Source organism: Labrus bergylta, chromosome 3 (genome assembly GCF_963930695.1).
Source record: "Labrus bergylta chromosome 3, fLabBer1.1, whole genome shotgun sequence".
In the NCBI taxonomy this organism is placed as follows: domain Eukaryota; kingdom Metazoa; phylum Chordata; class Actinopteri; order Labriformes; family Labridae; genus Labrus; species Labrus bergylta.
In genome coordinates this window covers 36377810-36392930 of record NC_089197.1, presented here as the reverse complement: position 1 = coordinate 36392930, position 15121 = coordinate 36377810, and the positions used below count along the sequence as shown (strand labels likewise).

General features: G+C 38.9%; 1 protein-coding gene across 1 annotated transcript; it reads right to left on the bottom strand.

Moving 5' to 3' along the window:
• Positions 1-8417: 8417 nt before the first annotated feature.
• Positions 8418-15121, bottom strand: LOC114922079 (G2/M phase-specific E3 ubiquitin-protein ligase-like). Its single transcript, XM_065953244.1, has 9 exons — positions 14315-15121; positions 13680-13942; positions 12817-13584; positions 12492-12585; positions 12074-12288; positions 11696-11963; positions 11322-11476; positions 10507-10745; positions 8418-10224 (listed from the first exon to the last, which is right to left on the bottom strand). The coding sequence occupies exons 3-9, from the start codon at positions 12924-12926 to the stop codon at positions 9974-9976; spliced, it is 1332 nt and encodes a 443-aa protein (XP_065809316.1). The 5' UTR covers positions 12927-13584; positions 13680-13942; positions 14315-15121; the 3' UTR covers positions 8418-9973.

Here is a 15121-nt window from a genome sequence, read left to right as displayed (position 1 = left end):
CACACACACACACACACACACACAACCACAAACAAACACACAGGCACAACACACACACACACACACACAGACAGACACACACACATGCACAGGCACAACACACAAACACAGACACATAACACGCACACACACACACACACAACAAATACACACACACACAAACAGACACACACAGACAGACACACACACACACAGACACAAAAAGACTCACGCACAAAAAGAACACAAAAAGAAACACAACACACAGACACAGACACACACACACACACACACACACACACACACAGACACTCAACACACACACAGACACAACAAGCACACACACACACACACACACACACACACACACACACACACACAATAAACACACACAAACACACACACGGACTAACACAACACAAACAGACACACATACATGCACAGACACACACACACTCACACACACACACGGACAAACACAACACAAACAGACACACAACACACAGACACACACACACACAAACAGACACACGAAACACACACACACACACAACAAGCACACACACACACACACACACACACACACATTAAACACACTCACAAAACAAATACAGACACACACACACACACACACACACACAGACACAAACAGACACACAACATACAGACACACACACAGACACTCAACACACACACAGACACAACAAGCACACACACACACACACACACAAATTAAACACACACACAAACACAGGGACACACACAACACACACACACACACACACACACAGACACACACACAGACACACACAGACACACATATACACACACACACACACACACAGACAGACGCACACACAGGCACAACACACACACAACACAAACACAGACACACACAAAACACACACACACAAACAGACACACACACAGGCACAACACACACACAACACACACACACACACACACACACAACCACAATCACACACACAGGCACAACACACAGACACACAGACAGACACACACACAGACACACACACATGCACAGGCACAACACACAAACACAGACACATAACACAACACACACACACACACACACACACACACACACACAACAAACACAACCACACACACAAACAGACACACACAGACAGACACACACACACAGACACAAAAAGACTCACGCACAAAAAGAACACAAAAAGACACACAACACACAGACACAGACACACACACACACACACACACACACACAACACACACACAGACACAACAAGCACACACACACACACACACACACACACACACACACACAATAAACACACACAAACACACACACGGACAAACACAACACAAACAGACACACAACACACAGACACACACACACACAAACAGACACACGAAACACACACACAACAAGCACACACACACACACACACACACACATTAAACACACTCACAAAACAAATACAGACACACACACAGACACACAGACACACACACACATTCACAAGCACAACACAAACATACACACACACAACACACATTAAACACACACACAACAAACAGACACGCACACACATACACACTGACACACATATACATACAACAAACACAGACACACGACACACACACACACACACACACACAGACACACAAACACACACACAGACACATAGACACACAACACACACACAATCGCACACACACACACACAGACACACAGACACACAACACACACACACACACACACACACAACAATTACACACACACACACACACACACACACACAACAAATACACACACACACACACACACACACATTAAAAACACACACAAAAAACACAGACACAACACACACAGACACACATACACACAACAAACACAGACACACAACACACAAACACAGATGCACACAGAGACACGTACACACACACAAACACAGACACACACAAAACACAAACACACAAACAGACACATGCAGAAGCAGAACACACAAAACACACACACAAACACACACACAGGCACAACACACACACACACACAGACAGACACACAAACAGACACACACACATGCACAGGCACAACACACAAACACAGACACATAACACGCACACACACACACACACAACAAATACACACACACAACACACATGCACAGGCACAACACACAAACACAGACACATAACACGCACACACACACACACACACACACAACAAATACACACACACAACACACACACACAGACACAAAACACACACACACACAGACAGACACACGCACAGACACAACACAAACAGACACACAACACACAGACACACACAGAGACACTCAACACACACACAGACACAACAAGCACACACACACACACACACACACACATTAAACACACTCACTAAACAAATACAGACACACACACACACACACACAGACACATACACACACACAAATTCACAAGCACAACACAAACATACACACACACAACACACACACACACACACAACAAGCACAAACACACACACACACACACAGAACACACATTAAACACACACACAACAAACAGACACGCACACACATACACACTTACACACATATACACACACACAGACAAACAACACGCACACACACACACACAACACACACACACACAGACACACAACACACACACACACAACAAACACAGCCACACACACATAGAGATACACACACACAGACACACACATACAACCAGACACACATACAAACCCACCACATTCACAAGTACAACACAAACACACACACACACACACACACACACACACACACACACACACACACACGCACAAACACAACACAAACAGACACACAACACACAGACACACAGACACACACACAAACACACAGACACACACACACACACACACACACACACACACACACAATAAACACACACACAAACACAGAGACACACACAACACACACACACACACACACACACACACAGAAAGACACACACACACAGACACACAAACACAGAGACACACACACAACACAAACAGACACACAACACACAGACACACAGACACACACACACACACAAACACACAGACACACAGACACACACACACACACACACACACACACACAATAAACACACACACAAACACAGAGACACACACAACACGCACACAGAAAGACACACACACACAGACACACAAACACAGAGACACACACACACACAACCAGACACACATACAAACACAACACAAACGGACACACACACAGACACACACACACACACACATGCAAAGGCACAACACACACACAACACACACACAACACACACACACAGATACACACACACACACACACACAGACAAACGCACACAGAGACACACACACACACACACACACACACACACAAACAGACACACAACACACTGACTGACACACACACACACACACACACGCACACACACACACACCCACATTCACAGGCACAACACACAACACACACACACACACACATACAGAGACACACACACACACACACACACAGACACACATTTACATACAACAAACACAGACACACAACACACACACACACACACATACACACACACACAGAGACAGACACACACACAAACACACACACACATACACAAACAGACACACGGACAAACACAACACAAACAAACACACAACACACAGACACACAGAGACACACAGGCACACAGAGACACACACACACACACACACAGACACAACACACACACATACACACACAGAGACAGACACTTGCACAGGCACAACACACACACACACACACAGACACACACACAGAAAAACAAACACATACACACACACACACCCACATTCCCAGGCACAACACACACACAGACACACACACACAAACACACACAGACACACATATACATACAACAAACACAGACACACAGACACACAACACACACACACACACACACACACACACACACACACAACGACAGACAGACACACAAACACACACACACACACATACACAAACAGACACACGGACAATCACAACACAAACAAACACACAACACACAGACACACTATGGAAAGCCGATTGAAGATTTAATAGATATCCTTGATATCAAAGCTCAGTTTCCTGTACTAGTCAAGTCTCTGGCCACACTAGTTTACTAGTAGAATGTTGAAAGACTTACTAGTAAACTAGTAGAAGGCAAAAGGTCCTACATGTTAACTAGTAAGGTGCAAAATATCTACTAGTTAACTAGTACAAAAAATTGTGTGTCTACTAGTTAACTAGTGCGCCTAAACATGTTTACTAGTTAACTAGTAAGAGCCAAAATGTCCACTCGTAAGATAGAAAGGCATATATGGAAAGCCGATTGAAGATTTAATAGATATCCTTGATATCAAAGCTTAGTTTCCTGTACTAGTCAAGTATGGAAAGCCGATTGAAGATTTAATAGATATCCTTGATATCAAAGCTCAGTTTCCTGTACTAGTCAAGTCTTTGGCCGCACTAGTTTACTAGTAGAACGTTGAAAGACTTACTTGTAAACTAGTAGAAGGCAAAAAGTCCTACATGTTAACTAGTAAGGTGCAAAATATCTACTAGTTAACTAGTACAAAACATTGTGTGTCTACTAGTTAACTAGTGAGCCTAAAAATGTTTACTAGTTAACTAGTAAGAGCAACAATGTCAACTAGTAAGCTAGTTTGACTCTTCTTTAACCTTACTTGTAAACTAGTGAGGTTCAAAATGTTTACTAGTTAACTAGTAAGACCCAAATGTCCACTAGTATCACTAGTGATGCAGTTACAAATTTTACTTGTTTACTAGTGAGGCTCTTAAAGTTCACTAGTTAACTAGTTAGTGCAAAAAGCCAACTAGTAACACTAGTTCAGGACATTTTAGTCCTACTAGTGAACTAGTGAGGCTCAAAATTGTTAACTAGTTATCTAGTAAGAGCCAAAATGTCACTAGTTACACTAGTAGTACTCTTTTTGGCATAACTAGTTAACTACTACGGTTTTAAATGTTAACTAGTACTACTAGTGAAAGCCAAAATGCATACTAGAAACACTGGTTGAACTACATGCTAATGAGTGGGTGGGGTCAGGGCATTCTCTGAACCTTATCATTGGTTCTCCATATAGACCTCCACCTTCCACAAATTTAACCCTTTGTAAGAAGGAGCAAGTGCTGTGAACCAACGGCTTCTTCCCTACTTTCCATGGAGAGTAAAACATGAAAATTATACATATATTAAATGTTAGAATTGTTTTTTGAAACTTAAAATAAGATAGAAGATCATTTTAGAACTGTTCTCATGATTTTCTTTTTCCTTTTTTATCCCATCAAGACAGTATTTACAGAAAACATAAGAAAGAGTACGTCTTAAGGTCAGTAGAGTGATAAAAAACAGCCCAAGGTGCAATTGTAAGTTAAAAATGAATGTGTAAATATTTCATATAAATTCATGCTGTTCTTAAAAAGGTAAAACATTTAATCAGATAAAATTATGGACTTTAAAACAACTGGAACTTGATACATAATTTATGTTCTTGTACTTAATACGTTTTAATTTGGCCTAAAGTCGGTAAACTAAGAAAAATAAAGGGATTCAAGATTAGGGCCACGTAAAAGGAAAAAAAAACCTAAAATTTAGAGATTAAAATAGTTAATTTAGGACAATAAAGTAAAATGTACGAGATTAATTTCTTGTTTAAGTCTATATCAGAAGAGCAGGAGCCGCCTGTTCGAAAATGATAAACGTGGAGCATCTTGTTATAGTAAAGGTTTGACAAATAAGGAAATAGGCTCCTTCCTTGTGTAGTCTGTAAAAACAGTTTGACAAATATATCCGATAAGTTGTTTTATCAGCACATCATCATCACATTGTCATAAAATATCAGGACCCTGAAAAGATACTGGAAGCAACTGTAATTTTCCAAAGAAAGAACCACACTGACTTGGATGAAACTGTCTCTTTTGTGGCAGAGGAAAATGCTTTAGGGGTTCTCCTTTCATCATTTTTTTATTCTCCTAAATTTACATGTTTATTCTCGTACATATACAAGATTAATATTTTCTCTTTTTTTCTTTAAGATGGCTCTACTCCATCGTATAAATGAGCCCTAAAAATTTAATTTTATCATGTACAGTAAAGGTTAAAAATTGTACGATTTGCAAATGCCCCACAGATGGTGCTATATGTACATATACTGTCTACAGTACTAGTACTACTAGTTGACATTTAGGCCTTTACTAGTGCGACTAGTAGCACTAGTCGCACTAGTCGCACTAGTAGCACTAGTCGCACTAGTAGCACTAGTCGCACAAGTCGCACTAGTAGCACTAGTCGCACTAGTAGCACTAGTCGCCCTAGTCGCACAGCTTCCATGAAATTGGATGGGTATGGGGGAGGGGAATACAAAGAAGCTGCCTATTTGATTGGTTAAGCTTTTGGTCAATGTGGTTGCTTGTTTATTGGTTAAGAAAATTTCCCAAATGCTACAGTTTTAAACGCAGACATGGCTGACACTGTCCTTAGGCTCATTAGAAGGAGATGTATAGCTATTGAAAGAGCCTTTCATCAAGGATCTGCAGGTCCAAGAGAAGTTCACACTCTCAATATTTCAATCGCTAATTTAAGAAGAGTTGAGGATGCCATTAGCGTCGACACTTTGAGGAATTTAATCCAAAGTCTCACAGATCTCAAATCTGTAATCCCTGCACCTGCAGCTACAGTTGCTGGTTTCCAAGCAGGCCGTATGCATTCTGGTAAATTTGGTAAATTATTGTGTTTTTTGTCGGTTTTGTCGTGTTTGATATTACTTATCAGATTTGATATTCAAGACTAATTCAGGGACGCATTTGGTAACCAAATTGAAACAGTGTGATGGGTTACTATAAAGACTTAGAATTGACTGTGTTACTTCAGAAATAATGAAACTACTTTGCACCAGTCATTATTTGGTCATTTTTTGTAACTGCAATTAGGCTTTGTAACATGAAAATATATGTAGGTCTTCTTCCCAGCCATCCAGTTTCAACACATACTCTGATTTCAGTGAGCTACCCATTGGTCCATTGGTCCAATAACTTAAATGACTAATTTTGGGCATACATACTGTATGTTTAGGAAGACAACTAATTTGGCATACTGAAAATATGCACGAAAAAAGTGGTATGGCAAAAAAACTGTTTTCTTTTTTACTACTGTGCTGCATGAAATCACCGGAATATTTGGATTGCTATATTACTGAATTATTTTATTTAAATATTTTTAGGGAGACGAGGGAGACCTGCGCTTGACATTACAAGGGAGCAAATTCAGCTGCTCCTTACTCAAGGTTTCACAGTCAGAGCCATGGCAAGGATGCTCGGCTGTTCCTCTTCCTACCTTCATAAGAAAATGAAATTTTTTCAGATTTCAGCAAGAAAGAGATTTACTTCCATTAGCGAAATTCACCTAGAGGAGCACATCAGGAGACTCCATAACCAGTTTCCAAGATCAGGCTCAGAAGTAAGCATACTGCAACATATTCTTGTGTATCCTTTTACAAAAATGAACTTTATCGTAACAGCTTTCAATTTTGAACTAATTTCAGATGATGCGGGCATACCTGCGTGCAGAAGGGATTGTAGTGCAAAGAAGAAGAGTTCGAGAGACCCTTAACCGCATTGATCCAGCCGCTGCAGCCCAGAGATGGAGTCAGACTGTGGCAAGGAGAACGTACCATGTGCCATTTCCAAATAGTTTGTGGCACATAGATGGCCATATGCGTCTCATTCGGTAATTGCACATCTTTATTGCTGGGAGTATTATTGAGTCATATTAGATGGGTTTAGTTGATTTGTTTTCATTGTCTTTGTTACCGCCTAGATTTTTTTAGTATGGTATGACCTCTCCCCAATCCATCTTAATCTACATTTCATTATCATCTTCTTTCTCTTTTCTATCTCAATCTTTTTGATCAACAATATTAAAATTAATGAATTTTGTGGTTTAAATGTGATAGAATGATCTGTAAGGGTTTATGTGTAAAGAAGTAATCAATTGTTCATTTTTATTTTATATGTTTTACAGGTGGGGGTTTGTGACGCATGCTGGTATTGATGGGAACTCCAGATTAATAACTTACATCAACTGCAGTACAGACAACACAGCTTTGACAGTGTTAACTAATTTTGTTCGAGCCACCTGTCTTTATGGGTTACCCTCCAGAGTCAGATCGGACCGCGGAGGGGAGAACACTCTGGTTGCTCTTTTGATGAACCTTCTACAGGGACAAGGACATGCAGGTCACATTGCCGGTCAGTCTGTACACAACCAACGTATTGAACGTCTTTGGAGAGATGTTTTTCAGCAGGTTGTGCACTACTTCTACACACTTTTCTATTCTTTCGAAGATGAACAAATCCTGAACCCTGAAGATAACTTTCAGAAAATGGCTCTACAAGTAGTTTACAAGCCCGAAATCCAAAAACGTCTAGATTTATTTAGACAAGCATGGAACAACCATAAAATTAGAACGGCTAATAACCGTACACCAACACAAATATAGATGGAGGGCATGCTGGCCAACATTGAGCAGGAGTCAACAGCTCTTAACAATGTTTTTGGAGTTGACCCTTACATTGAAGAAAATCTTGAGGCTTGCTTGGCAAGACATGGCATACAGCTAACCCAGTTACAAGCAAACAGAGAAGACTTGGAACAAGCAGTGATTGTGCAACAACCACTCAACATAAGCTCTGATCAACACCAGGCTCTTCAAAATGCAATTGCTGGAATAACACACTTAAAGGACAGGTATCTTGTGTGTGCAAGAGAGCTTCAAAACATTATTCTCAGAACACAATGAACTTGCTAATTAGTGTATTGAAAAGACAATAAAATGATGAAGGCAGAAACTTTATCCAAAAAAAAAAAAGACTTGTGCAGAAGCAATGCAACTCAGTCATTACGTATTGCCTCTATACAGTAAATGTGTGGTGGTGACTTGGTCTGTAGACAGCCTGTCCTTTGTCTGGATTTTGACGTTTTACTTGACTTGGGACATTTCTGCGTGGGGAGCTGATGTGTTTTCGCCAGCCAATGGGGATGGAGATGAGCCCAGGAGGAGGGGCCCAACTTAAATGTGTTTACAATTGTTTACAAGTAATACTAATGACTACCTTTGAAAAGGCCAGAAATCTATATAAAAGGCTCATTGTAAGTTGCAGCAGACTAAGAGGACCTCTTCATCTGACTTGTTTTACCTGCTTTATTGTCATAACCTCAAACTGAAAAATATTTATTTTACTATCATGTGATCATGAAGATGAGAATTAAATTATCTTTAACAATTAGTCAATTAGAAGTTCAACCAACTGACAGAAGATGTATCTGAAGTATTGCAGAATTGGATATTTTTAAAGTTGTAAGAAAAGTCTATAATATTTGCATTTTAAAATGATAATCAATGCTATCATTCTCACATAAAAGTAAAATTAATATTTTAGATTTTGACTATTGGACAGACAAACAAGACGGCTGAAGACTGCAAATAATAATAAACTTTATCTGTTAATGTCTGGAATTTAGTGGCAAAACATTTGAATATTAAAACAATATGTCAAACAACATATATTTCCATGAATGCCATGTTTCTGTGAGATCAAGCATAATTTATGCGATGAACAACCTAGAACAAAGCAGTAAGAAATGATAACATTTAGCCTCTGATCCTGAGCTTTACATCATAAAAACAAGGCTGTCATGCAAATACAGTTTATCATTGGCTCATTAGTCAATAATAAAATGGTCATAAGTAGCAGGCTTTACAAGCACCAATGTAGATTTTACATAAACAAGAACACAGACTTTAGAACTTGTTAGGGGGGACTAGCCATATTTTAACATTGTTTTTTTTAGTGAAGATGGTGCAAACTGACTGAAAGTATCAGCTAATCCTGCCAGGATTCTGCTACTCTGAGTTTAAATTGGTAAGGACTAAACCTTTCCAAATCCCAAAGAGTCTTTAGTGGCCTGAAAAAGCATCCGATGTAATTCGTCCTCCTGCGTGATTCCTCTAGGAAGGAACAAGCACATCATGCAAGTCGAAGCGTAGGGCAAACGTCGCTGGCCTGACTCCTGTTCAAAGAAGTCAATGCAGGGCTTATTTGGAAACCCAAGGGCAGGGACTTCATCTGCACCAGTGATGAATATCAGAAGGTCTTCGAATCTGAGTTCAGTCAATTTGTCTGCCAGGGAAAATAAATAAATAAAATAAATGACCATTCATGTCTACATCAATTGTCTAACGTGAAAAAATGAGGACTGTATATATTCCACCCCAGCTACTTAGCTACCCCAGCTAAAAAATGTATAGTTTGTAAACATGACTCTCTGGACCACATTTTTCTATACTGAAATTACATCCCACAATTACACTTTCATTATTTGACCTGTGTCACAATACATTTTAAATGGACTTTGTAGGCGTTAATTCAATTTTATAGTGTTCTTAAAGGAATAAAATGTACCTTCAATCATGTTCAGAACCAGCTCCCAGCAGTAGATGGTGTCCTCCTCTTCCTCACGTCGGTTGGTTCCTCTACTGCTGTAACTGTAAGTGAAGATGGCCTTGAATGCTGCCTTTGACAAAGGCTCCTGCATGTTGGTGAACAATGGTAGGAAGGCAATCCAGTTCTCCTTTACCAGGTCCCACAGCTTCCCAAAAGCGTTCATTCCCTCTGTGAACTGGTGTACCGTTCTGGCCGTTCTATAAACCAACAGAGACAGAACATGAATAAAACTATTCAGAAGTTTAGAATCACAGATATTTTTTTTAAATGCGTTTATTTTTTGGGAAGGGACTGAAAACTGGATCAAAAATAAAAATGTTTCAAAATACTATTCAAGTATGAAATGACAATTTCTTAAATGTATCTTTACAGTAGCTTTTTGGTTTTAGCAGCCATGACCAGGACAGAAAGAACAGAGGCAACCCATTACAGTAAAACACCTGTACAACACTACAAAAAACATATGTCTGACCTACAGCTGGTAGTATTTCTTTCTGTCCTGGTAATTTGTGACACTACCATCAATATTTTATATAAATGTGTTGCTAGATTGATGATTTACGGTAGCTTTTTGTCCTGTTAATCCAAACATTTAAATGTTGAAATGTCAATTTTCGTATTAAAGGTTTACTTACTTTTACATTTGTTAAAAAAAAAACAATTTAACATTGTCCAAATTTACATAACAATTTTCAAGTTGATATTATAGATTTTTGTAGTGTTTTGTAGTTGTTGTTTTTTTAGGCCTATTTCAGTTGTATATACATTTTTACCTGAGAAAGATGTAGTGCTTCACCACGTAAGCATAGATTTTTGGTATGTCTTCAATTGTAGCTGTGAATATGAATGGGACACCACACTCATTAATCCAGTTCCCCAAGTCTTTCTGGAGTGCTGTCAGGTCCCCTGCAGTCTTGCACTCTAGGATCTAAATAGCAAAATCTGAGTGAGAACAATTTAGCTGGAGTTTCAAATTAAGCAATAATATGATCTGAGATTTAATAGTAATCTTTATTTATAGAGCAATGTTCTTAACTTGTGTTAAAAAGTGTTTATCAAGAATTGAACAAATTGATATATTGTCTACCAGTTAAAAAATGGTTTGTTTAAAATCCCCAAAATGAATAACATAATAAATATTAAGTACCCTTTTGACTTTGCTTTGCACATCTGGGTCAGGCAGCAACTGCCAGTCAAACTGCTCAAGCTGTGGCTCCTGGCCACACATCAGCTGGAAGAGGCTGGTATCCAGGGCTTTGATGCATGGACCTCCATGTGCAATCGACCAAGCGATAAGATTCCCAGCTTTGAAGTACTTATTTTGGTCTAATGCTGCTTGGTCGTAACTAAGAAAGACCTGGCCAGCCTTTCCTTCGAAAATGCCAAGAGAGGTCTGAACCTCTATCATCAAGAGTCTAGAGTAGAGCAACAGCAAAGACAAATCAAACGATCTAACAATGCAATTACTTGAAAACATGAACACATTTTGAGTAAAATATTTCGAAAATATTGAGGGTACACAGACCTGAAAAACTCTCGCTGTGGTCCCCCCATATCATCTGCATCTTCTCCTACAAACTCAATCTGTGGTGAATCGGTCCAACAGAAAGTGACTCTGGAGATCACTTTAATGGCACTCTCCAGAAGCTTTTTCCTCCTGATACAACAAGTGGATATGACGCCCCCAGAAAGGTGATCCTCTCGAAAAGCGCTCAGAATTATGGCAAGCTCCACTTCCTCCTGAAGAATAATAAATGTATAAAGTATACAATAAAAATGACTGGCAAAAGAGGTTGGTCACTAAATAGGACTGATGATCTTAGAATATCTTTAAAAACAGCAATATACAATTATTTTTATTGTGAGTACGTGAAATGGCTAGTTATTCAAAATTATTGAAAATTACACTTCTCGGTTTTTGTTAGGAAAAAAATAAAACTTACAGACGTAGGCATGTCACTTTCAAAAGGAACTGCAATAATATTGTCCTCTTCCCCTTCCTCTGAATCATCAATGACAAAGTCATTGATAGAAGTGCTACAACGGCAGACAGATTTCTTTGTAAGTGTCAATATAACTTTAAGGCATTTCAAAAAATAATTTCAAACTCTTCTGAACCCAAACACTTTTGGTACAGTTTTGGGGATAATCTGGTGTATTCAGTTATTATTATTAGTAAAATCTATGTAAAGTTGGGTATTATGAGTGTAAATTAATGTAAAGCCAGGTGTCACACATGGTTCCTGTTTTTATTAAAATAAAAAATACCTATTAGGTGGTTCCACATGTGCCCTTCTGTAAAAGACCTGTAAAGTAAAAATATTGTGTGGAATGTTCCAGTTAAAGTCAATATATTTGAAAAATTTAATAGAAGACATTAAATAGAAAACAATAAGAAAAAATAACTTTTGTCATGTAAAAGTTTACCTCTGGGGTACCAGCATTCAGCCACTGTGCAGGATCCAAACTTGCCTCCCATTGATAGAAAAGAGTTACAATGTATATCTAACTGCATTTTACTGAGGTTAGGTTTAAAAAATGATAACGATTATCTTTTAATACAGCTAGAAATCATTAAGATTAGCCTACTGTTTACTTTAGTCTGAATAATCAGAATTAGATACAAAATTTACTCTTTTTTTGCAGCAACTTACAAGTGATGGGTTCGAGTCTGTCCTTGGTGAGCTTTCATCAATGTCAAGAGTTGAAGAGAGTGACATGGCATTAAGGGGAGGGGACTCTGCACCTATATGAGAATTACTGTTAGATGTGAATGCTGGCGTGTTCATAGGAACCGTAGGAGCAGGGGGTGTAACCTGGGGGGCCCTCAGGCTTGAGGTCTGAGGGCCAGTGATGAAGGGGATTGGGATGGAAATACATCAATGGCTGCAGGGGCAGTGGTTGAGGCTGCAGGTCTGATGGCTGTTGATGCAGCAGTTGGTGTGGTCATCAGTTGTGTAGATGCTGAAGAAGCTAGAGACTGTGAAGCTGTCTCAGGTCCAGTTGGTGGAGATGTGCCCCTTCAGGTTCGGGGATCTAAATGGAAAAGAAATGTTTGATAATTCTCATCAGTATGCTAAAATTCAAAAGGAGTGCTGCCCTAATAGAACAAATAAAACAAAAAAACTCACCTGTAACGGCAGTGTAATAGTGGTCTGGGGAATAATATAAACCCTGCTTCTTCCAACTGTTTTCTTCAGGTCTTTCAATGTATTAGCCTGAATTTTAGTCAGAACCCTGGTCTTATCAGCTCTTGCAAGATGATATCCAATGACATTCAGGCTAACCATGGGAAGGCTCTGGCAGATGTAATTATCAAACTCTGAAAGAGTCCAAGAAAGTTCTACGTAACCTCTATTTGAGACCCCACTTGGTAAATCATTTCTTGGGATTCCTGAAAAACAATACAAATTTATGTCAGCGAGTATGATATGTTGACTCATTTTTTCTTTCTAACCACCGACTAAGAGTTAAGGCCTTACAGTGTCTTTATAAGCCTTTAACAACATATATTGTTATATTTGTTATGTTGTGAGCATATGATGTGGTTATTTGTGCCTTATGCACAATATGATTTTTTTTATTTTTTTTTATGGTGCAAACTTAAAATCTTTCAATCATTTTATATAGCACAGTAAGGGCAAGGCCACCTTCCAAAACATGTCAGACAAATGGTACTGGAATGGGATTATGTAACTGTGGTGTTTGTGGTGTCCATAAAAACTCAAGTGAATGCTCACTTTCAAAACTAATACGTGTATCTTACCTAAGCCTATTTGGCTTAGTTTACAGCATTCTGAATGAGATGGAAGGACAACTTCATCAGCATTTGGTAGCAGGAACAGCTTTATTCTCCAAACTCCAGGTGTCCTTTTTGCAGGGGCTTGTGTTCAAATCAAAAATATATAATGGTTACATATTATTGCAAGGATCACCTTATTATGTACATCATATACTCATTATATTCATTCTCATGTCCTCAGTCATTGACATAACATTTTAATATTTAATGTTCATAACATAGCTTAAATTCTCCCTTAGTCGCTGCTGTTAACGCTCGTACAGCACATATATTTGTGCAATATCTCATTTAAAATTACTGAGATTTTTACAGAGAAGCCCTCTAAATCAAAGTGGCAGCCCCCCCTTAAAGTGATGATCGACTTATACAATCCATGCATTGAAAAGTTTTGGAGGCTTCTCTTAACATCATTACACTCAATACTGCACGAAAATCATGTCCAGATTTATTTTTTCAATATTGTCAGAATCCATACTTATGCTTATCATTACATATCGAGAGGAAAATTGACCCTAGGAATGTATTGTGGTTTCAAATAGCTCTATGAATTGCGCATCATATGCGCCTGCTTTTTGCTCCCTTAAGGTCCAATTCACAAAGCATACTGCATAAAGACTTTTGCTTCACGCAGTTTTCTCTTGTTTCATGTCTGATTGTGGAGTTAAGCCATCCGAACCTGCTCTCACTTCCTCGCTGTCTCGGATGCATCATCATACTGATGGTTCTCAATTCTGTCTACATACAGAGGAAAAACAGCGTGCACAGAGTACA